At 51.7% G+C, this 22144-nt stretch overlaps 4 protein-coding genes across 4 annotated transcripts; 1 reads left to right on the forward strand and 3 right to left on the reverse strand.

Moving 5' to 3' along the window:
- Positions 1 to 852: 852 nt before the first annotated feature.
- On the reverse strand, positions 853 to 1885 carry idi1 (isopentenyl-diphosphate delta-isomerase IDI1; the record flags this gene model as incomplete). Its single annotated transcript, XM_020198896.1, has 3 exons — positions 853 to 1102; positions 1146 to 1488; positions 1642 to 1885. The coding sequence occupies 3 exons, from the start codon at positions 1883 to 1885 to the stop codon at positions 853 to 855; spliced, it is 837 nt and encodes a 278-aa protein (XP_020060993.1).
- Positions 1886 to 4769: 2884 nt separating this feature from the next.
- Positions 4770 to 5952, reverse strand: ASPACDRAFT_38217 (putative C2H2 finger domain protein (Ezf); the record flags this gene model as incomplete). Its single annotated transcript, XM_020200418.1, has 3 exons — positions 4770 to 4821; positions 4883 to 4956; positions 5005 to 5952. 3 exons carry the CDS (start codon positions 5950 to 5952, stop codon positions 4770 to 4772), a joined length of 1074 nt encoding a protein of 357 aa, XP_020060994.1.
- Positions 5953 to 9859: 3907 nt separating this feature from the next.
- Positions 9860 to 11857, reverse strand: ASPACDRAFT_74255 (uncharacterized protein). Its single transcript, XM_020204160.1, has 7 exons — positions 11707 to 11857; positions 11483 to 11650; positions 11284 to 11421; positions 10673 to 11230; positions 10328 to 10608; positions 9982 to 10186; positions 9860 to 9920 (listed from the first exon to the last, which is right to left on the reverse strand). The coding sequence occupies exons 2-6, from the start codon at positions 11575 to 11577 to the stop codon at positions 10095 to 10097; spliced, it is 1164 nt and encodes a 387-aa protein (XP_020060995.1). The 5' UTR covers positions 11578 to 11650; positions 11707 to 11857; the 3' UTR covers positions 9860 to 9920; positions 9982 to 10094.
- An 849-nt stretch (positions 11858 to 12706) lies between these two features.
- Positions 12707 to 17842, forward strand: ASPACDRAFT_74256 (ubiquitin-binding serine/threonine protein kinase VPS15). Its single transcript, XM_020204161.1, has 3 exons — positions 12707 to 13076; positions 13139 to 13259; positions 13315 to 17842. The coding sequence occupies exons 1-3, from the start codon at positions 12863 to 12865 to the stop codon at positions 17825 to 17827; spliced, it is 4848 nt and encodes a 1615-aa protein (XP_020060996.1). The 5' UTR covers positions 12707 to 12862; the 3' UTR covers positions 17828 to 17842.
- Positions 17843 to 22144: the final 4302 nt, after the last annotated feature.

The raw sequence follows: 22144 nt of genomic DNA on the forward strand, positions 1-22144 counted from the left end.
CCCGTTCAACCCCCAACTAACACACCTACCCTCAAAGCCCCCCCCACCCAAACACGCACATCTTCCTCGCCCGCCCCCTCAGCGGCGCCCTCCTCTTCGACAACCTCACCTCGGACGCGCGCGACCACTGCGCCAACGAGCGCACCTTCCTCTCCTGGCTGCGCCTGGCCATGTACCTGGGCGTCGTGGCGATCGCGATCATCATCTCGTTCCACTTCCAGACGCCGCCGACGGGGCTGGAGCGGCGTATGGCGCTGCCGCTGGGGATCGTGTTCTGGCTGCTGAGTTTGACGTGTTTGGTGACTGGATTCGCGAATTACATCCGCACTGTGCGCAAGTACAGCCAGCAGGCGGCGCTGGTGCAGAGCGGGTGGAAGACCCAGGTCATGTTTACGGTGGTCGGGACGGTGATTTTGGCGTGTTGTGTGTTGTTTTTGGCGACGGATGCGAAGACTTCTCGGTAACTTCAAAGGAACATGGGTTGAGGAAGGGGGGGGGTGGGGGGAGGGCATGCATTATGCACCACAATTTCAAGGGAGCGGCTAACAGGGAAGGACACAGGTGAAGGGCAAGGGCAAAGTCTAGGCCGGTTTATGATATGTACGACACGAGCGAGTATTCCGTCAATTGTCTTTAGCATCAATGTCACGGTAAACGTGACTGTTGTTTTGGATCTTGAGCATCGAAACGCTAGCCATGTAGTTATGAAAGTAGGGGAATAAATGGAAACACTGCAAAAAAAAGCCAAGGGTTTCGCCCATGATGAGCACAGCAGCAACGAAACAGGGATATTAAGATATGTATGGTATGAAATGCAGACTAGACCGTCACACTGGACAGCGGAGAAACCCCCTACATCCGACGAATCTCCTTCTCATTCTTGTAGGCCTCCAACGAAGGCGAGCCGAGGTGGCTCCACCACTCGAACAGCATCGAGTTGCAGATGAGCTTGAACCAGGGCGTGAACTTGAGGCCGGGCTTCTCGAACATCTGCTTCAGCTCCTCGGCCGAGACATAGCAGGTGTCGCGGATCTCGTTGGGGTTGATGTTCAGGTCGACGTCGGCTTGGATGAAGAGGATGTAGTCAACTAGAGATGGTAACCTGTAAGCTTTCGTGTAACGAATAGGCCAGAGAAAAGGGTAACGCACTCTCATGCTCCCCCCACTTGCCATCGCTGGGCGCCTTGTAGTGGATGCGGGTGAAGAATTCGAACTTGTCCAACGGCACCTGCTCGGCCTTGATGCCCAGCTCCTGATCCAACTTGCGCTGCGCCGCGCGCTTGACCCCGAGGATCGCGGCATCCAGCTCCGAGCCCGTCTCACCGGGGATGCCCAGCGGGTGCGAGCAGCAGGTATTCGTCCACATGTCCGGGAATGTGATCTTCTCGGTGGCGCGCTGTTGCAGGAGCAGGCGCTTGTTGGAGTCGAAGAGGAAGACCGAAAAGGCGCGGTGCAGGAGGCCGCGGTCGATGTTCGTCATCAGATGGCCTAGTCATACGAACCATACAATGTCAGCGATTTGGATCGAGATGTAGGCCGCACAAAGATCTTTCGAAGAGAGAGAGAAGGGAGGGATAAGCGGCAAACGCCACTGCTGTTATTTTCTCCCTGAAAACTGAAGCTTCAAGGGGCAAAACTTACAGGCCTTCTTGCTGGCACTACCGATAGGCTTGTCGTCCTCATCCAAAACAATGCACACCTCATCCATTAAACGGACCTGTTCCTCGTCGTAGCCGGCCAGATCGTCGCTGGACCCAGCGGCGGCAGCACTTGTCGCAGTCGGGAGAACCTCACGAGCGAGCGAAGTGTCGACCTCGGGGAAGAGGGTCGCGACATTCTCCGCCGTGATTCTTGGCGTCTCGGTGACAGTTGTTGTGGCGCTCATTGTGAAAGTTTCCAACTGGACTGAGGGGATGTTGAAAGCTGAAGGAGGAAGAAGAGGGGTCGGGGGGGAGGAGGAGGAGGAGGAGGAGGAGGAGCGAAGGCGAAGGCGGGTTGTCATTTATTATTATTGACCCTTCATTTTTCCGCGGGGGGAATGGGAGAGAGGGGGCGGCCCCCATCCCCCGGGCGGTGGCAGAATATCAACTCGTGCGGAGTTCTTTTACAACTGAGGGAATGTTGCACAGCATGGCTGCGTTGCGTTGTTCCGGGAGTCGACTGCATGAGAGGGGTGTTTTGCAGCTCATCCGACCTATGGCCTTGCAACAATGGAGGTCATGCGCTGGGCTTGAGGTTGTTGGCACCAAAGAAAAAGTTCTCGGCTCTCGATTGAGCAACGACTGATCTGCAGCGAGACTGATTTAAATGCTTGCACCACTTGCCTGCGTCGCTTGTGCTTTCTGGGGATGAGATGAGGAACTGACGGGGTCTGGATGCCAACGAAACAGATAGTCAGTGCATTTCAGAGCCGGGAATGTGTTGCTCACTGATAACGAGGGGCTTTGACGCACATGCTGCTCAGCTCGTAGTCGCATAGCAGTGGTCCTCAGTCCCACAAGCAGCTCTCTCGAGACAATGGGAGGAAGTGATCCTAGCTTGCTGATAACTCGAGATATGGATTCGAGCAGTGACTTGGGCGACTGCTCGAAGGCTGGCTGGCTGTACTGGGACTTGCAGTCCCGCAGCCAAAGCAGATACATTCCTCGCTGCCTGCTCTGTCACCGAGTATCGTAGCTTGTCACAATCGAGCACCCTTGCATAGGTCGTCCAAGAGAATCTGCACAAACCATGTCAGCATGAGATGAGCTATCAAGCACTATACAAGCATCCAGGTACTCAGTATACACACTTCCCATCACCCGAGCAAACAACCATCCCCTTTGTATCCGTGAAAGCGGCGAGGTACAGCACCTGCAGCCATTAACCGAATTAACCACGCGGACGTGGGGGGAAGTTGGGATCCTTAAACTCCGAGCGACCTTGCCATGCTTGTATGTTCCAATCCTTCCAAGCCCAACATCTATAGAAGCAAGGTACAGTGCATGCATCACTTGCATCGAGTCCCCGGACGAGGATCCAAGCATTTACAGAGCTATGATCCTGGTCATATCACCTGCAGCCCATCTATATACTCTTGTTGTATTGAGCTTACTTTGTTATACGTTATTGTTCCCCAGCACCCGCACCAGCACCATTCCACACTACACACGCAGTATTACCCTTCCCATAGACCTACCTACCCTAACCCCTGATACAATATTTCATATCAAAACAAAAACCTTGAACCCACTCAGAACATGAACCAAAAACCCCCACGAAAACACCCCGAACCTAAGCAGAAACAGGCAAGCAAGTCCCACAAAATAACCCCGAAGCCTTCTTACCTAGGAATCGAAGGGACCCACCTCAATCCGACTCCGACCCCAACTTCTAAGAAAGAAAGCAGAAGTCCGATGATGTCCGGCCACACCTCAAACCTCATAAAGGAACCCGCACTTGGACGGCAAATGAATCAAGAGCTAAATTGAAACCAATATCCGTAGTCGCTGACAACAAATCGACCACCGACGGTGTTTGAATTAGCCCTGAGATGGAACCATGGTAGGGGCGAAGACTTTAATCGAGTACGTACCGTATATGCGTCGGGGAAATTGGAACTTCTCGGGTGTTACTACCCAACTAGTCTCGATGCGGGCAAAAGAGGAGGTATAATGCCTGGACTACTCCTTGGAGCTTGCTCAGGGGACGACGGTTCGGGGTTAGGGCGGGTAAGTAAGCGGATTGACTAGGTACCTAGGTACCTATCTATCTATGAGGAATAGCCAGCCAGGTACCTACGGAGACTGTACCGGAACTACTGGCCCTATTTTTCCGCCTTTCCATAATTCGGTGGTCGGTCGGTCGGTCGGTCGGTCGGTCGGCGCTCGGAGTCGAACTTTCAGAGGTTTGGGTGTACGTGCTGTACACTTGTTCACACTTATACACAGACACTTGGGACGAAGAACGAGAAAAGTGATGTAGACGAGATTCGTTGGTCAGTCTGTCTGCAGGTTTTTGTGGATGGGAGTGGTCCCCACTCCCCAAGGCATTGACCGACCGGCCAAGATGAAGAACCCTTGGCGGCCACTCTAGGACTTCTTTTCAGCCCGTGTCTTTCGCAGCCTGGTTCCGTCTTTCTCTGTTCGAGTCCGACATTACTCGAGCCTAGCGTCTATTAGTGTCGAGCTAGATTTGCGCGATTGTCTTGCCATGCCATCTATTCCCAGCACTGTGATACAATCTTTGGTTCGAGTGAAAGGAACAATGAATCGATTGTGTGTGTGCTGTGCGAATCTCCTACATTCTGCTCTCCTTGCTTCCGCATGGACCTGCCACGCGGGAGCGTTGAGGCTCTAAAGCCCTCCCATGTGCTCTATACGAGCCGCGGAAACTTTCAAGCTCGGAACCAGATAGACCAAATGCCAACGCAAGAACCTCTTCAGACGGCAAAACCAAAACAAGAACAATTGCCATGGAAAGTAAACAGAGAGATTTGAAAACAGATGTCCTCCTTGCAACAGACGTGTAGATATAAACAAAGTCCTCCCAGAATGTGATGTGCTAGTATCGACGGTAACCTCCCAAGAAATCATACAGGCGTGTAAAAACATGTGGTCGTCATGCTTGCGGTCAACGCAGGGCTTGACCGGTGCCAAAACTTGTGCAGCGGTTGGGTTTTCTCCCACTGCTGGTCAAAGGAATACCGATGCTGGTGGCCATTCGTGGCGATGAATCATCCGGTGAAAAACAAATCCGCGAATGCCGTATCTTGCTGATCTTAAAACCCTTTACGAAGGGTTGCACTTTCGCATCTTCCGAGAGCATCCGTCTAGCTTGTGTCTATCCCAGTGTCAGCATCTGAGCATGTCGAGCTTACTGGCACGGAAAGTTGTCAACATACCTATTAAGCGTATCCTGTCGGCTGTAATTCTGCCCACACTGGTCGCAGTAGTGTTTACGCTCCTGAATGTGGGCCTGCGACTGTCAGAAACTGGACCTTGTAGACCAAGATTTACCACTTACGCTCTGCACATGTCTCCGAAGGTCAGTGTTCCGCCCATATGTCTTTCCACAAATATCACATGGGAAAGACTTCCTTAGCTTAGGGTCATGCCTCTTCTCGTGCTCCCGGCAGTTAGAGCGTCGAGTGAACCGGAATCCGCACACACTGCACTTCAGGCCACTCGCAGGTGGTATCTTCAACCCTTCACCGGGGGTTCTGGCCACCTCCTCGATCCACCTTGAGATTACTTCGCAGGGGATTCGTCCGAGTGCATTTCCTTGGTCGGAAACCAACCCAGCTGAGTTGCTGCGACTATCGATGGGAGGCCATTGTAGCCCAGGGCTTGTGTTGCTAAGAGGCATAGGTGGCATCTGGGAAAGTGTAGCAGATGCATTGGAAGCTGAACCTTGGCGCACAGGCGGTCCCTGCAATCCATGCGAGTCCTCCTTCATGATATAGTCTACTGGCATATCCGGACAATTAGAAGTCGGCGTGCGAGGCCACACGGATGACCCGTCATCCGGCGCAATTTCGTGGTGGCCCTCGGTCTCGGTACTCGAACCATGACTCGGCGACGAACTTAAGGTATGTGAGCTATAGAAGCTTGACGGGGAGGGAGCGGCCTCCATGACACCACTAAACGGTTCAAAGATGGTTGTTGAAGAGTAGAGCCTGTATTCTGGAGGGGGTTGGAGGAAGTTCTCGGAACTGAATGTTGTATTCGACCAAGCGTTGGCTGACAAGGTAGGAGGTTCTGGATGCGCATACAGTTCCGTCTCAGACGCAGTATTTCCCATGCCGAAGTGTGATATGCCCAAGCCAGCCAGCTGTTGAATGTTTTGCATATCGAAGGAAGTCGCATACATAGAGGACGCATAAGCTGAAGTGGCATCTAGGATCGAGTGGTCATCCGGTGCTGAGCTAGCAAAGGGCGAAGGTGACGGGTATGAAAAAGGTGTGAAGCTCATGGTTGTTGAAGAAGCAGCCGGAGGTCTTGAAAAACGTGACGAGAAATGATGAAGACACGGGCAAGAGAAGCATGAACCAAGGTGGGAAGGATGCTGAAGCTATTATATCTTTCACAGCGTCTTGATCAAAGCCAAGGACGATCAACAAGTGAGTAAACAATGCGAGAGGTGTGACTGAGCTGTGACAGCGGGAATAATTATATAAAAAAAATGAAGAGTCAAAGTAATCCGGTAGCAACGCTGCTGTGCGATCGCAATAGTGGCGCACGATAAAAAGCGGCTGAGAGTAATGACGACTAGATTGCCATATGACAGTTGGAGTACAGCATCCGCCGCATGGGGCAGAGAAGGGTGAGGTAGAAGCAAGAAAACCGACGCCTTGTCAGGCAAGGCAGACTTGAGGAGACAGTCTTGCATGGGTGAGGAGGGACTTGACGCGAAGGGGGTGTGCAAGGCCTAGCTGGGTAGGGCCGAACCAAGTGGACTGCAGCCTCTGGTCTGCAGCATCCATATAGACGCGACAATTAGATATTATGCACAATTAATTAGCGCCGGAAGGATGTGATCAGGCCAAGTTGCCAGTCACTCTTTTTACCCTGGGCCAAAAAGACCAACAAAAAGAGGTGTGGGTGGGGAAGAGTGATGCATGATTCGATTGACATCGGATAACACCGCCGTGAGGGTGTGGCGGTTGGTCTGAATGAAATCGACGGTAATGGGGACCCGACACGCACTTGACAGCGGATAGAGGGGAAGAGGAGCACAAACGGCAGCCGACGGAGCTTGAACAAGAGGAGGGGAAAAAGAGGGAAACGGAATCAACCCCAGTCGATAGACGGGGGAAAGGGAGAGAGGGGGGAAGAGGTAGCATTGCCTGTTCCACCCAGGACTGCTGGAGAACGACGAGCATCAGCAGCGCCTGCATCATAATTATTGAATGGGACCGCTGCTTTCCCCAATAGCAGAACTAGTCGGGCGCGATTTCCTTTTTTTTTCCCTTTCGTCTGATTCATTCTCAGTCTTTTTGCTGCGGATGGAAAAGGAATAGCTGGGACCCGACAGTCTGGTACCTTGCTTGGCAACGCAACAGTGCGTGTCGCCAGGTATGATTGACAAACACTGCCCCCATGGCTGAGGAAACGAGAGGACAGGAATTAATATCCAGAATCACGGTCACGTAGCAGAGTATTAATGTTGGTGACAAGAGCGTGGCCCGGGTTGCTGGGGGATATAGTTGTAGATGAAGATTCATGTTTAAGGCGGACTTATCTTCGTTGATGAAGAAGTTCAGTTTAGCGGAGAGAGAGGGAAAGAGATGATTGAGGAGGGAAGAATAGAAGGGGAGAAGGGAGGGGGGGGGGGTGGTTCTCAAAGTTACCCGTGACCCCCCCCCGGGTACGGGTACAGTCTTGGGCGTGTCTGAACCAGGGCAATGAGGGGCGCCCGGCCCTAATCCCCGGCCATCCTCCTACCAACCTTGGAACTGGGAAAAATGGCATGGTCCCATTATTATTGTCATCACCCAGTATGATTGCTCCTTAATCGAGTAGAAATTGTAAGAAATTGTATCGAATTCCTAGCCCACTGTGACTAATGCAAGGACTTACAAGAAAGAACAACCTCTGTATTTACCTAAAAAGTGCCATGTTTACGACCTAACTGTAGTGCTAACTCTCCTAAGCAGTGGAAGGCATCTGAAGGTCTAGAAGTGTCTTATCATCCCAAGAGCACCACCTACTGTACTGTACATGGACCAAAGTAGCATCGACAGCCAGACTAAAGGAACAGGAAATGCAAGAATGCACCAGAGTGAGGTTGTCACACAAAGACATCTGAGCCGCGTAAAGAGCAAAAGGAATCTAATCAACTATGTACAATCATCTTCAGGAAGTGTATCTTGTTAATGGGACAGTAATACAAGAACGCTCAACCATCTAGGCAATAGAACAAATCTTTGCGTGCGAGTGAAAGCTTCGAAGCTCAAGAACGTAAGCCATTTTCGAGTTGGTCGCTGGCCGGTGCCCGCGCTAAAGCTTAGGCTATGAAGCCGGCCCTGCGGCGAGTGCGTGTGCCTAACAGGCCTACGGCACAACCGTCTCCATGTTCTAGCCTAGCCCCTCGCCAGCTGGAAAGAGCTAACTTAGCGTTCGTTAATGAGCTCGATGGAGAAAGGCCACGGTTGTAGCCACTCGTTCTACTTGAACTCGCAACCTCTCTATTTCATCGACCATATCCGGAATGTCAACCGGTCCAGCCTGCCCTGGGAATGATCCGCGTATCTCCGAGTGAGAGCGCTCCTTGGATTTAGTAGGTCTGGAGAACTGCCCCTCACTTGCGGAGCTCTGCAGCGGGGCATGGTGCGTGGAGGGAGGGAAGCCCGCTTGGAAAGACGAGGTCGGGCGACTGCTCCCTCCTGTCGTGGCCGTTGGTGGAAACTGACTATTTCGCCGCGAAACATAGCGGCGGCTAGATTCATAGGCCCAGATCAGTGCAACAAACGGTAGGTGGGTTGCTCGGAGCAACACGATGCGGACTCGGCGAATATGCTCTGCAGACAGGAAGAGCCTCAAGGGCCGGATACAGAGAAGAGGGATGAGGTTCTATAGCGTAGCGAGTCTTGCTGTTAGCGACTCGTGCTCTGGTGCAAGTTCAAGTGATCACCATAGACTGACTAAAGGGGGCATGAAGTAGGTCAGCCTTCGCGAATTGCTGCTTTCCAAGACGTAGATCGACAGTCTTGTACTGGTGTAAGTTATTGTTTTTCTTTTTCGTTTTCTGCATGTCGCCCAAATGGAATGCTCACTGAAAGAGGTACTCTTCTCTCGCATGAGCCATGACCTGAAAGATGGAGCGAATTCCGATTAGCAGTTGACAGATTAGGAAGTGCGCAAATCAGCCACCGTGCGCAATCAACATACCCCTTCTAGACTCATGCTCATAAGGCTGACCAACGACGAGAGCAACAATAAATTGGTCATGGAGACAAAAATTAACCTGCAAACCAAGGCCCATTAGCCACTATCCCCGAGCTATAATTGGGGAGTGATGGGTTCCGTAGTCGTTCGCATCGATGCCGAGATGGTGTGAGGCTTGACGTGCTAAAGTTGCGTCTTGTTGGCGGCCCGGCAACACCGGCGCTCACCACCGGGCCTTCAGAGCATTGAGTCCACGACCCTATGATGTCTGATGTTGGCATCGCCACCTTCAGATGCACCTGAGCAAGAACAGAATTGGAACTGAGATGAAGGATGAACAGGGTAAATCGACAGGGGAAACGCCGAACGTGATCACAGGCGTATGCGACCGGCACGTCCCATGGCATCTGTGGCGCAGTACGGAGGTGTAGTACAGCAACAGCAGTAAAAGGGAACAACACACATCAAACCGTAGCCGAAGATCGGGGAAATCTAAGAATTAGTGCATCAGTAAAACTTCACTCGAGAGCCAATCGATTCCGGCGATCCTTGCCATCTTCCAATCAAGATTGCACGGCGCCCGGCTAGTGCATGAGACTTACATCGTGAGCGATGTCCTGTTTCCAATCATTTCAGCCACCGTCAGTCTTGCAGAAATTCGAGCATCCAAGAGACAAGGGGCAACCCACGAAGCCCAGCACGTTCGACCTGCCTCGCACTGTTAGCTCCAGGGAAGAGTCGTCGCTAACCAGGGAATTTCACCGCCATACCCAAAGAACACCTTCACCAAAATCCATGACATTTGCCTGAGAGAGAGGCGGTCACGGGCAAGCATGGTAAACGTGGTCAAGAACCCTGCAGGAACATCCCCCGCCGCATTGGCATCAGGCTTTCTCGGATGCGGCATTTGGGGTTACCCACCTAGGTACAACACTACAATCACAGGGATAAATCGGAAGAACGCTTTGGTCTAGAATGTCTTCTATCAGCTTCCTCGCCACCTGCAACTACGGGGCAGCCGGGTAATTGCACCATCTCCTTGAGAACCGGAATCTATGCATGGAAGTCAGCCCCGTCTCCTCAAAAGCATGCATAATCCGCAGGCATGGCATACCAGACTTCCAAAATAGGAATTTAAGCTCACCAGGGAGCAGATCCTGTTCAGCTCCCATGTGTCAGAGTCCGCTGAAACACGTATCAGCTTGCTGGCACAGGGGGCCTCCGGACTCACCGAGGAACTAGAAACAAAGCCTCCAGAGACAGGATATCGAAAGATAGGTCAGTGATGTAATCGCTCTTCTTCGCCAGACCGATAACCCCTATTGATATTCCCCGTTCAGTTAGTTGATGGAGAATATGCAAATGCCCCTGCCAAAAATCTGGTTGCACAGAGACTGTGCTCAGCTGAGGGTGATGGGCACTGCGACGAGGCAGATTCCTGATCTTCGAGCATGACTCACTTATGATCATGAAGGCAAGACCGGTACCGATGATGGCTATGTTCCAGACACTCCAGAAGTCCATCTGGTAGAAGACCATCCCCGCATCAGTCATGCCGCTGAATTCGTCGTAGGCAAAAGCAGCAATCCAGATGTACATCAATGTTTCGAAGATGCCTATTCCGGTGGACTTTCTCTCCACCAAAACAGCATAGTAAAGAAACAGGAAGGAGACGAAGAATGCAGCCTCAAAGGCTTTGCGGTATACTGGGACCCTCAAGCGGGAGTATGGATCCGCGGTCCTATATGGTATGACTCTTAGCAACCGGCGAAATGCTCCCGCTCGCTGGCGTAAGGGATTCCTACCTTTTGTTGAAGAACTGAGGTTTCTTGGTGGAATGAACACTGAGCGAGTCCCAGAACACAATCTCCCCGTTCCAGATATTATCAATGACCTTTTGAACAACTTTCTGACTGAGGAACTTCTTTGCTTCTGCGATGGCTGCTATTTCCAAGGCGCTCAGTCCAAAGAACATGGAGTACTTCATAAGCTCATACGCGTCCGCAGAGGAAACGTTACTTCCAGAATTCGCTATATCCGAGGCGCTACCTGCACGCCTCTTCCCGCCGAAGAATCGGTACAGCGAAGACGATGAATGCAGAAGGAGGGGTGTTCGTTCTCCTTCCCGTTGGAAACTTTGCGCGTCGCCTGCCGCTGCGAAACCCGATGCGCCTCTCTCCGCTTGGGTGAGGCTAATCGAGGTATACACGGGGCTAGGTAGCTCCTCCAGCAAGTATTCGATAGTCTCGCGCTGATTGATGTGACAGAGAAACTGCCATGCTACGTATTCGCATGCATAGCCGCGGCCTTCATTCAAACCCCAGTCATTTTCGGCTGCATTGTTGAACTCCCACTTCAGGATCCTGCAGCGGGTCAGCCCTGAGATTCATGCAGCTACATGCATGAAAATGCTTACATCAGTGCAGAGATGATACATGGGTTGTGCGAGTTCTCTGCCAATGAGTACAGCAGTAACCTCAGCTTCTGTCCGCAAGGTGAGAATCTTAATTCCTCAAAAGAATATGAGACCTCGGAGACCGCTTGTATCATGTAGCTAATTGACAGTAGCCAGTCAGCATGACTAGTATTAACGGAATGCCGGGGCAAGAACTTACTTTTGAAGTTTGCGTACGACCTCGATGAGGGGCTCATTGTCATCAATGATAGGGACCTCAATGTGGTCTTGATCGACGGGCGGAAGTGACGCCATGGAGGACTCCATCCCGAAAGAAGCCATCAGTCGAGTAAAGTAGGCCCGTGGCCCTCAATTCTGTACGACCTGGCTATGACTAGTGTTAGTGATGACCCTTGTTGTAAATAGGAAGCGGGAAACAGTGACCTTGAACACCAGAAAGCTAACACGTCAAAGTAACGAGAAGAAAAGGAATAGCAGCAGACGAGGACAGAGCGTAAATTCAGTAACTCAATACAATCTTGTGCTCTTTTCCTTTTCCGTCCGGGAAATTTTGATTTTTCTTGTCCAGCTGCTAGTTTTTCGAAGGGTCCGCGAATGATTTGTCGGTGAACAACTCTTCAGGGATGCATGTCAACCTTACCGGGAGCAAGGTACTGAATGGCACCGATAGTACTGTACCTGGAGAGGTACTTTTTCTAGCATAAGTGGTTGTCAGCCAGAAAAGTAGAGAAGTATTGAGGAAGATGATAACGTAGAGAGGTGCTCACTTAGAATGATGGACTAATGTCCATTGTGTTGACTGAGCTTGTCTGTGCAGTGTAGCGACCGTTCTAAATAAGTGGCCGGGTATCTGAGGTGTTCCCGGGAGGATGGCGAGAGTCTCAGCATCGACGGCATGATTGGCTCATTTGGTGCCATAAACCCGCCGGCGAAACAAGCTCTACGGGACGCCATTGCAGCCACCTCCCATCCGTGCCCAATGATGAAAGCATTGTTGAGTTGGTTGAGTTGGTGGAGTTTTAGTTCGCCAGAGACAACAAGAAGATGTACAGCTGATCGAGCCTCACTTTTGTTGAAAGGTGAGTACTCGACCAAGAGTGATCATCTCAGCTCCACATCAACGGATTGAATCATCGGTAGGCAAGGGGAATCCTTTCAAGCAATAAAACATTCCACTTCTATTCTGGAAAGAGTTGCACTTGGCGATAACGATAGCTTTGAGAAAGAGCCACATCCAAGCAAGCACCATAAGTACTGAGTGGATGGATGAGACTACAGTGTAGATAATCTATCTGTATGACAGCCGAAGCGAAACCGCCTCACCGCTTTCCTTGAATCATGTGACCAACATGGGAGCTCCAACCGTGTCGGGCGCGGCTTCTTCACATTAACTTATCCACTCATGACCCAGACCCAATCAACCAACCGCCTTTCTTCCTGGCCTGGCTCTCTCTCTTTCAGCCAAAGCATCTTTTCCTCTACCGTCTCACAAACTGCTTTGAAATTACCTCCAACAACCTTGATGTGACAGGTCGAATCTTGCTCTGCCGTATCTGGGAGATGAAGGCGCATCAACACCATGGGCCAAGGCTATTCACTCACCACCCTGTCCGCGGGTTCGGCGGGGATCGATGTTCCCGAGTTATCGGACCTGGCGTATGAGAAGTCCATGGGTGGTGGCAGGTTCATGAAAAGTATCCGAGCCAGACAACACAATGGTCTCGTTTTCGTAAAGGTTATAATGAAGCCTTACCCCAGTATGAAGCTGGAGCCATATATCAAAGCTATTCTTCGTAAGTTCCGATAGTGACGATCAACTGCACCGCATGCGCACTGGTGCTAACACCGGCGGTAGGTGAGCGCAAGCTGTTGGCCGACGTACCCAATGCTTTGAGTTATCAGAGGATACTCGAGACCAGCACCGGTGGTTATCTCGTTCGCCAATACATCCATAGCTCTCTTTATGACCGGATGAGGTATGTCTGCTGAAGATTCGTCATGATAGTATGCTCAACTGACCACAGTGCACAGTACCCGTCCCTTTCCCGAGGAGATTGAGAAGAAGTGGATTGCCTTTCAACTCCTATGCGCGTTGAGAGACTGTCATTCGCTCGACGTGTTCCATGGCGATATCAAAACCGAGAATGTTTTAGTCACGTCTTGGAATTGGCTCTACCTCTCTGACTTTTCATCCTCCTTCAAACCCACATTTCTTCCGGAAGATAATCCGGCGGATTTCTCATTCTATTTCGACACGTCCGGTCGTCGGACCTGCTACTTGGCACCTGAAAGGTTTCTCGAAGCCGGTGAAGAACCTGGAAGCCGACATGTCAACTGGGCTATGGACATCTTCAGTGCTGGTTGCGTCATTGCCGAACTCTTTCTAGAGGCTCCTATCTTCACATTGAGTCAGATTTACAAGTACCGGAAAGGTGAATATAGCCCAGAACATAGCCAGTTGATCAAAATTGAGGACCCGGAGATCCGTGCCTTGATCCTCCATATGATACAGCTCGATCCTGAGTCCAGATATTCCGCGGAAGAGTACCTGAATTTCTGGAAGAACAAGGCGTTCCCCGAATACTTCTACAGCTTTCTACACCAATACATGTCTCTTATGACGGATCCATCGTCAGGTAGGGCACAGGTTGAAGCAGGATTTACCAGTCGAGGAGAGGCCGATGACCGCATTGAAAGAGTCTACCTTGACTTCGATAAAATATCCTACTTCCTTGGTGCCCCACCAGCGACTACCAAAGATGGATCAAATCGCAATCGCCCCAAGCTCACCGGCGATACATTTCCTGTGGAATTAGATCTTCCTCACTACGGGCTTACGGCCACAAAGTCCCAGCCACAAGGAGATGACGGCGTGCTAGTATTCCTGGCCCTCGTTGTCTCCAACCTGCGTAATACATCGAAATCATCCGCCAGGATCAAGGCCTGCGACATTTTGCTTGCCTTCGCCGAGAGATTGTCCGATGAGGCCAAATTGGACAGGATCCTTCCATATATTATGATACTTCTGAACGACCGCACGGATAGAGTCAAGGTAGCTGCCATCCGTGCCCTCGCTCAGCTCCTGGAGATGGTTCAGGTGGTTTCACCGGTCAATGCCTACTTATTCTCAGAGTATATCTTCCCGAGGTTGCAACCGTTTGTGCCCAGTACCAGTTTCGATCCGAGCCGACTGGTGCGAGCGGCATACGCATCATGTATTGCGTCGCTTGCCCACTCATCCTTGAGGTTCTTGGACATGATTCAAGCCCTGCGTTCTGATACACGTCTTCCAGCTTTGATACCGGTTGGATCAGAGCCCAGATGGACAGAAGATGCGACATATCACAACCTCTACGATGTTGCGAGGGTTGATCTCCTCGAATACTTCGAGGCACATACCAAAGCCATGTTGACTGATAGCGACGCATCAGTTCGTCGCGCCTTTTTGGGTTCCGTGTCAGAGCTTTGCGTGTTTTTCGGTAATCTCAAGACTAATGAGGTGATTCTGAGTCATTTAAATACTTATCTCAACGATAGGGATTGGATTCTGAAATGTGCCTTTTTCGAGGCAGTGATTGGGGTTGCAGCTTACGTTGGCACTACTAGCTTAGAGCAGTACATTTTGCCGCTAATGGTACAGTCGATGACTGATCCGGAGGAGTTCGTCGTCGAAAGGGTACTCAGGTCGTTGGCAGCAATGGCTGGTCTTGGGCTTTTTCAACGCTCAACGACTTGGGAGCTGATCAATATTGTAGTCCGATTCCTGGTGCACCCGAACGCTTGGGTCCGTGAGGCGGCTGTCCAATTCATCATCGCGTCAGCCAAATTTCTTTCGGTGGCAGATAAATACTCTATCTTGACCCCGCTTGTTCAGCCGTTCTTGAAAGTCAAGATCGTTAATTTCACTGAGGGTGAGCTACTCGACGCTCTCAAACGACCACTCTCGAGAAATGTGTATGAACTTGCATTCGTTTGGGCGTCAAATGTCGAAAAGGGTCTTTTTTGGAAGGCAACATCCCGTGAAGCGAGTTTCGCGTTCGTCGGAACAGATAGTACCATTCCCAGATGGGGTCAAAAGAGTTCGAGCTTGTCGATGAGTACGCAACCGAGGAATGAAGAGGATGAACAGTGGCTGGCACGACTGAGGAACATTGGAATGGGCCAGGAGGACGAATTGAAATTCCTCGCACTCAAGGAGTTCATCTGGAGGGTCATCGCCCGCCGGTCGAAGGACAACGCAACGGGGACTTCTCCTTTGAATAGCGTCATCACTTTGACCCAGTATGGAGTTACGCCACAGACCGTCTTTTTCGACAAAACACAAAACACCCGGCCTCGCACAAATTCTCTCGGGAATGCGGAGAATGCTAAGGCTGAAGACCGAAGACCACATACAATCACCGATGCCTTGCTTGATGCCTCAACGTCTATTGACAACAGACCTGAATCCCGCCGGAAGCATCTTCGCTCGAGGAGCCAGCTAACGGACCATCTGACAATCCCACGCCCAATTGCTGTGAACAATATCAGGTCTGAGAACTCTCCTGCTCCATCGCCAATTGCATCTTCGCCTGGAGCTACGGGACCTGCCTCGCCTCCCAGTTCGGACGCTGAACGAAGAATCTCAGGGGGTCGCGAGAGCCCGGGACAAGATAGCTCATCAACGCCCACCGATGCGGAGAATCCTAATATAAGAAGGTTGGCCAGTGGCGTACAGAGAAAGTCGAGCGCCATGAGCTTGCTCAACCGTAGGGATTTTGCCAAAGCATACGCTGAAACGGGCACAAGCCCCGCGAATGCCTTTGGCAAAGTCGATTCTCCTTCGCAACGCGAAGATGAACAAGCAGTTGCTTCTCCCACGCTCCCTGTAAGGACAGCGCTGGAACGTGGCCCACAGCAGTATCATGCAAATCACTCTTATGCTGGGAATGACCCGGTAGTTCTCCGCCTCCTTGACTCGGTTTTCGCGGAAAACTACCCCACGGACTTCTTCGACCTCGGTCCTTATGTCAAGGAAGTGGATACCAAAAAGCCGATGATGAAAGCCAGCGGACAGGAGCCCAGCAAAGTGTGGAAACCCACCGGTGGCCTTGTGACGGTATTTGGGGAGCACAGTGGACCTGTCAATCGGGTGGTGGTCGCGCCAGACCATGCCTTCTTCGTCACAGCCTCTGATGATGGCACTGCAAAGATCTGGGACACGACCCGCCTTGAGAAGAACCTCACCCCTCGTTCTCGTCAAACGTACCGGCATTCCACCGAAGCGAAGGTAAAGTCATTGGCATTTGTGGAAAACACCCACACTTTCATCACTGGGGCAAGTGATGGTAGTATCCATGCGGTCAAAGTTGACTATCACAACGCCAATGGGAACGTTCGCTACGGGAAACTTCAGCTCGTGCGTGAGTATCAATTGCCGCTGGCTGAGGATGGCACTGTCGAGTATGCTGTGTGGATGGAGCACTTCCGCGTCGAAGCACAGTCGACGCTCCTGATTGCCACCAACACATGCCGCGTCTTAGCCCTCGATATGAAGACCATGCTCCCAGTCTATTCTCTGCAGAACCCCGTGCATCACGGGATACCGACCACGTTCTGCTGTGATCGCAAGCACACCTGGCTCTTGATGGGCACGACGCACGGCATCCTCGATCTCTGGGACCTGCGGTTCCGCGTGCGGTTGAAGGCCTGGGGCCTTTCCGGCTCAGGTGCTATTCACCGGCTTCAGGTCCATCCAACCAAGGGACGTGGGCGCTGGGTTTGTGTATCTGGCAGCGGTGCCCACGGCAACGAGATCATCGTCTGGGACATTGAGAAAGTCCGGTGCCGCGAGGTATATCGCGCCGATTCACTGGGGCTGAGCGCCTCCGGCCCCAGTGGGGTGCCACCGGACAACCGGCCCAGGCCAACTTACCTGAGTGCCCGAGACTATGAAGCCTGGCATGTGGAAGGCGACCGACCGGAAGGCATGCTCAGCCGATTCGCGATGGAAGGACTGGCCTCGGGTCCCGCCGACCACCCCTCGGGACCGTCCCCGTCCAGCGCCCCCGCCGGCATCTGTGCCTTTGCCGTGGGGTATGACTCCCCCGACGACGGGCGCGACAGCAGCACTCGGTGCGGATTCATTGTCTCAGGTGGCTGCGACCGTAAGATCCGCTTCTGGGATCTCACGCGCCCGGACATGTCGACGGTAGTCAGCGGCCTCGATGCCGTGTCCACAGACGGCGGGGCCACGCAGAAACCACGCTACGAGCTCTCCCAGCCTGGTCCGTCCCTCATGATGACAACGGAGCATATTCCCAATGGCAGTTCTGCCTCGTCCACCGGCCCCACGGGCAGCAGTAACAAGAGCGGGAGCGGCGGTGCTGGGAGCAAGAAGGGTAGCAGCAGCGGGCGACTTCCGCGAAGCACGGTGATCAGTCTCCAGCAGCAGCAACTCCTGAAGAGCCACCTGGACTTCATCCAGGATGTCGCCGTGCTGCGGGCGCCTTATGGGATGGTTGTGAGTGTCGATCGGGCGGGGATGGTGTATGTGTTTCAGTGAGCTTAGCCTACAGGTAATGTGCGCTTTGCCTAGTATAGATAATGAGGTAGTCTTTCAACAATCTAACCCTCCAAAAACAGTCTCCTGTAAACCATCCAATCACCGACAGTCCAGTAACAGTTCTACTTAACCACCGCAACAAAAGCACATCCATAAGTACCAAAGAAGTGCAGGAATCCCATCCGACCCCCCCCGGGGGACACCACCAATAGCTCAAATCAACCCCACCTGCATCCTGCATCCTGCATCCGCAACGGTCTGCCTGCAACCAACCCTGCGACATCGATCAACGTCCCCAACGGCGAGATCATATAATCATAATACTATGAGGCAACAAACAGGATCGGTAGGCTGAGAAATTCGACAGCGCGGGGAGGGGCCCGAGCGACGTGGTGAAACTGCGTGCGTGCGCTGGCCTGCTGTCATCGTCTCGGACAGAGAAGAAAAGTGCTTCCCTTACCTTGCCTACCTCGGACTCAGGAGCGTTAGTACGTATTGTACTTGCAGTAGTCTAGCTCTGTGCGGAGTGATCCTGACATTAGACTATAAGTTAGACTTCACCGGGATTTTATAGGATAATTAGACTAGGTTGCTGAAACACGGCGTTTGGTTGCAGGGGTGTGGCTCCTGCTGCCAGGGGTCTTGGGTGCGGGATGTGGTTCATGGGCTCGACTCGTTTTTGTTCTTTGGTTGTGGTTGGTTGTGTTTTGTTTTGCATGGGAAAGTTTCTATGATGAGTACGGAGTAGTATGTTGGGGGGAGGGAAGGGGAGGGTGTAGGGCTTTGCTTTGTGGAGAGGTATACTGATACTTTGTGAAGGGTTAGGGGTGGTCGACTGTGTATATTGATCGGTTTCTTGATCCGGGTAGGTACGGTAGATGATCTGGGAGAGTTAATACTACTCAAGGTGCACACCATGAAGGTGGGTTTCTCTATTATCATACTTCCGGGGTACAGAGGGCGATAGTGGCTGGGGATGCGAGTGGGATTGGTAGGGGCTATTGGCTCAGGGCCCAGATACTGTATTGTAGGTATAGTCTTGTGAAATGTGCAAGGTCTCGTGAAGGGGGGGTACATTTGTACAACCAGGAGCTTACCTTGTTCCAAGGGCTCGGGATCAAGACCTTGAGAATGATATCGTATTTCATGTGAGGAGTATAGAGGGCTAGTTTGTTTATTCGTATGTCGAAAAATACTTTGAATAGAATTGATGATTTGTGTTAAAGCGCTTGTCGTTGTATGGGAAAAACATATAACCAGACATAGTACATTCGGTCGAAGAGCATCAAACTAAAGGCACGTCAATATTATCTATCTTATGATCGCAGTCGGCATTCCAGTTGAGTACAGAGCCAAGTGGTACAAAAGTACTGCACCGACAAGGTTCCAGATTATAAACCAGGGTCCGTTTCAAAGTGCCCGGGGGACGGCGAGAGCATGACGCGAGTTTCAGTCAGGGCTGATAGGGGAAAAGTTCATTTCGGGTGATCTTAGGTGAGCTCCATCTTTTATGGCGGGACCTGGAGCTCCATGCGGAATTGCAACCGGGTGGGATTTATCATTTTGTTCTCGTAATCGTGATTCGCGGTTTGTACATTTGTGACCGTGGGTGGAGCTCGACGCAAGGAGATCTTCGCTGGGGCTTCTAGAAAAGGAGTGTGGCCGGAAAATGGGACAGAAACTGTTCCGTTGTCTTGGTCTTAGTTCGGGTACAGTCAACAATTCAATTTGCGTTATTCTGTATGTGCCAAGGGGAGAGACTCTCTTTGTAGTGAGACAGAATCCTGGATATATTTTGGCGCATGGGATAGATCATGACAGACGTCGGTATCCGTGGCAGGGGATTGCGAATCCCAAGGGTCGATTTCGAGGGCGGGAATCGGAAGAGGGGGAGATTCTTCCCGCTCACGAACCATGGGTTGCTGAGATGAAGGCCTCTCTTTCTCTAACACTTTTCGCTCTACAGTCTGGACTCTCTGCCATCTGCTGGGTCGGATCGCTTCGTTTGGCCCGTTCGTAATTTTCACACCCGCTGTCGTCGCTGGAGTATTTTGGAGAACCGAAATTGCGGTGTGTTTGTGTGTGTGTGTTCTCGCGAAGATCGAAGTTGCCTCTCGTTGCCTCATTGCTATTCAGGTACTGTTGAGACCCATCTTCTAGAGGCAAAAGAGCTCCCGGCCACTGTGGTTCTTGACTTAAGTATTTATCCTACATTCTTCAGATCGGATGATCATATCAATCTGCGGTGTTCCAACGGATTATCGCGGGCGGACCGTTCGATCCCTCAATCATGACCCTGCGATCGCTGTCACCATCTGCATGCACACGGTCTTTCGATCCGATAGTGGGTTGCTTCAACGTCAACTCGCTGACAGGTAACTGTTACATGCGTAACTCAGAGCTGTCAGTTGCAGCTGCGCCAGCTCTTCTACCGAGTCCGGTGGTTTGGATGTGACTGACTCGAACGGTGGAGCCCGCAGACCCAGCGGCCGGCAAGCGAGACAGAACTGCCGCTGGCGGTCCATTTGCACTGGTGGCGATGGCGCGGTTCTCGCCAAAATCCTCAATTCAGCATGTCCGCTTGCTGGCAAAGTGGCGGGTGCGCTGAACTGCGCCCTTGTACAAGTCAATGTCAAAATCGTCGTTCTTGATGCATGGAATTTGCCCATGCAGTTCTCTGCTGACCAATGCGGCTGGCTAGTCTTTACCGCAAAATGGGTCTGAGGGCGAACTGCTGCAAACCATGAAAGGAAATGACGATCATCCTCTGGCCCAGACAGGGATGGCCGATTGATCGTCTATCTATTCCGTACAGGACTGGACTTTGACAGCCGGCCTCCGAATTGTGTACATCTAATTAGCTGTCGTCTGCGAGCTGCCAGATGATATGTCGCGATCTCAACCGATCATCTCTTCTGCTTCGATGCCTACCCGTATAGTTCATACTGCAGAGGAAGACAGGCTGACAGAAGACGAGAACTCACCTGTCAATGGTAACAGGCACAGAAGCTACAAAATTTCCCCTGATAAGCAAGCCCTCATTGGCCTGGGACCGACGGGACCCCCTCCCACCCCCTCTTTTGACCTCCCTGACAGAGACGCGGGCGAGATAGGGGCATGGCTTTTCCTGACCTCGGTGCATCCGGTGTCCTCGACTTAACCCTTCTGGTCATTCTTATACAGTGGGATACTGCGAAAATGCTGGTTATGATCTTCCTCACCGAACCAGCGTGGCTCAGGTTTTGAGTTTTGACTGGTTCTTCATTATTCCGGTTATTGGTTTGGCCTCATCGTCCCAATGGTTTCTTTCCGGAACAGCCCCATTGTCGCGTGGTTGAGACTTTCGGGCCGATGATATCTGGGGTTCTCTTGTTGGCTGATTCCCATACCAATGCAATCGCAACTCAGACTATAACCTGACCTGATTTCCTGTGTGATCCAAGATTCGTCAGGCCAAGTCAGAGTAACCGGTCGAGGGATCTCTCTCCGCGCAACCAAGCTATAAGCTTCTCCTCTTCCCGCACGGGCGCAAGGAACGGCCAGCAGCGTGCAGCCTCGTCCAGAATAGAATTCGGCGGAAAATCGGGAAAGAGGAAGATGGATGGATACTTGTAGAAATTCCATCTTGCCTACTGCACATCGCACTTCGCACTAGCAGAGCTGTAGTTTGTGCTGCGAAGATGCAATTGACCTGACTAGAACAATGACTGAAAGGGAAGCACGAGGAAGTGGAGATGGGAAAAATTAGTGCCACGGAACTAAAGAGCTTTAGAGCTTTAGTGGGTTGGCAAATCCACCGGCGCAGGAACAGGACCGGCTTTTCCACTTTCCGCAACCCCCTTTCCTACTCTACTCTAGTAACTTTACTACGGAGTACAGGGTCAAGATTGACAAGCTTGCGCTTGTTCTTGCTCTCGCTCTCGAGAGTTTCTCTCTCTCTCTCTCTCTCTTACGCTCCGTAAATCCAGTTAATTTTATTTTTCTTTCTTGCCTTTTTCTTTTTTTAAACCTTCTCTAACGGCCTTCTTCCCGTCTTCATCCCCCTCCCTCCTTCTCTTCTTACCTCTTTCTTTTCTTTACCTCTTCCTCCCTCCCTGTCTCCCTCCTCCCTCTTCCCCTCACCCGAGGATCAGGTCTATTCCGTGTCAACACCACCGCCACCACCACACCAACCGATCCCAGGGGATAGAGACGAGAGAAACCTTGCCTCGAGTCCACCTCAATATAATACATACATACACACATGTCTGACCTTTGAACGACGTGCTGTATCGCCTACCTGGGAAATGTCCATCAATTGAGTGTGTGAGAGCAGTA

The sequence above is a fragment of the Aspergillus aculeatus genome (genome assembly GCF_001890905.1).
Source record: "Aspergillus aculeatus ATCC 16872 unplaced genomic scaffold ASPACscaffold_1, whole genome shotgun sequence".
NCBI lineage: Eukaryota > Fungi > Ascomycota > Eurotiomycetes > Eurotiales > Aspergillaceae > Aspergillus > Aspergillus aculeatus.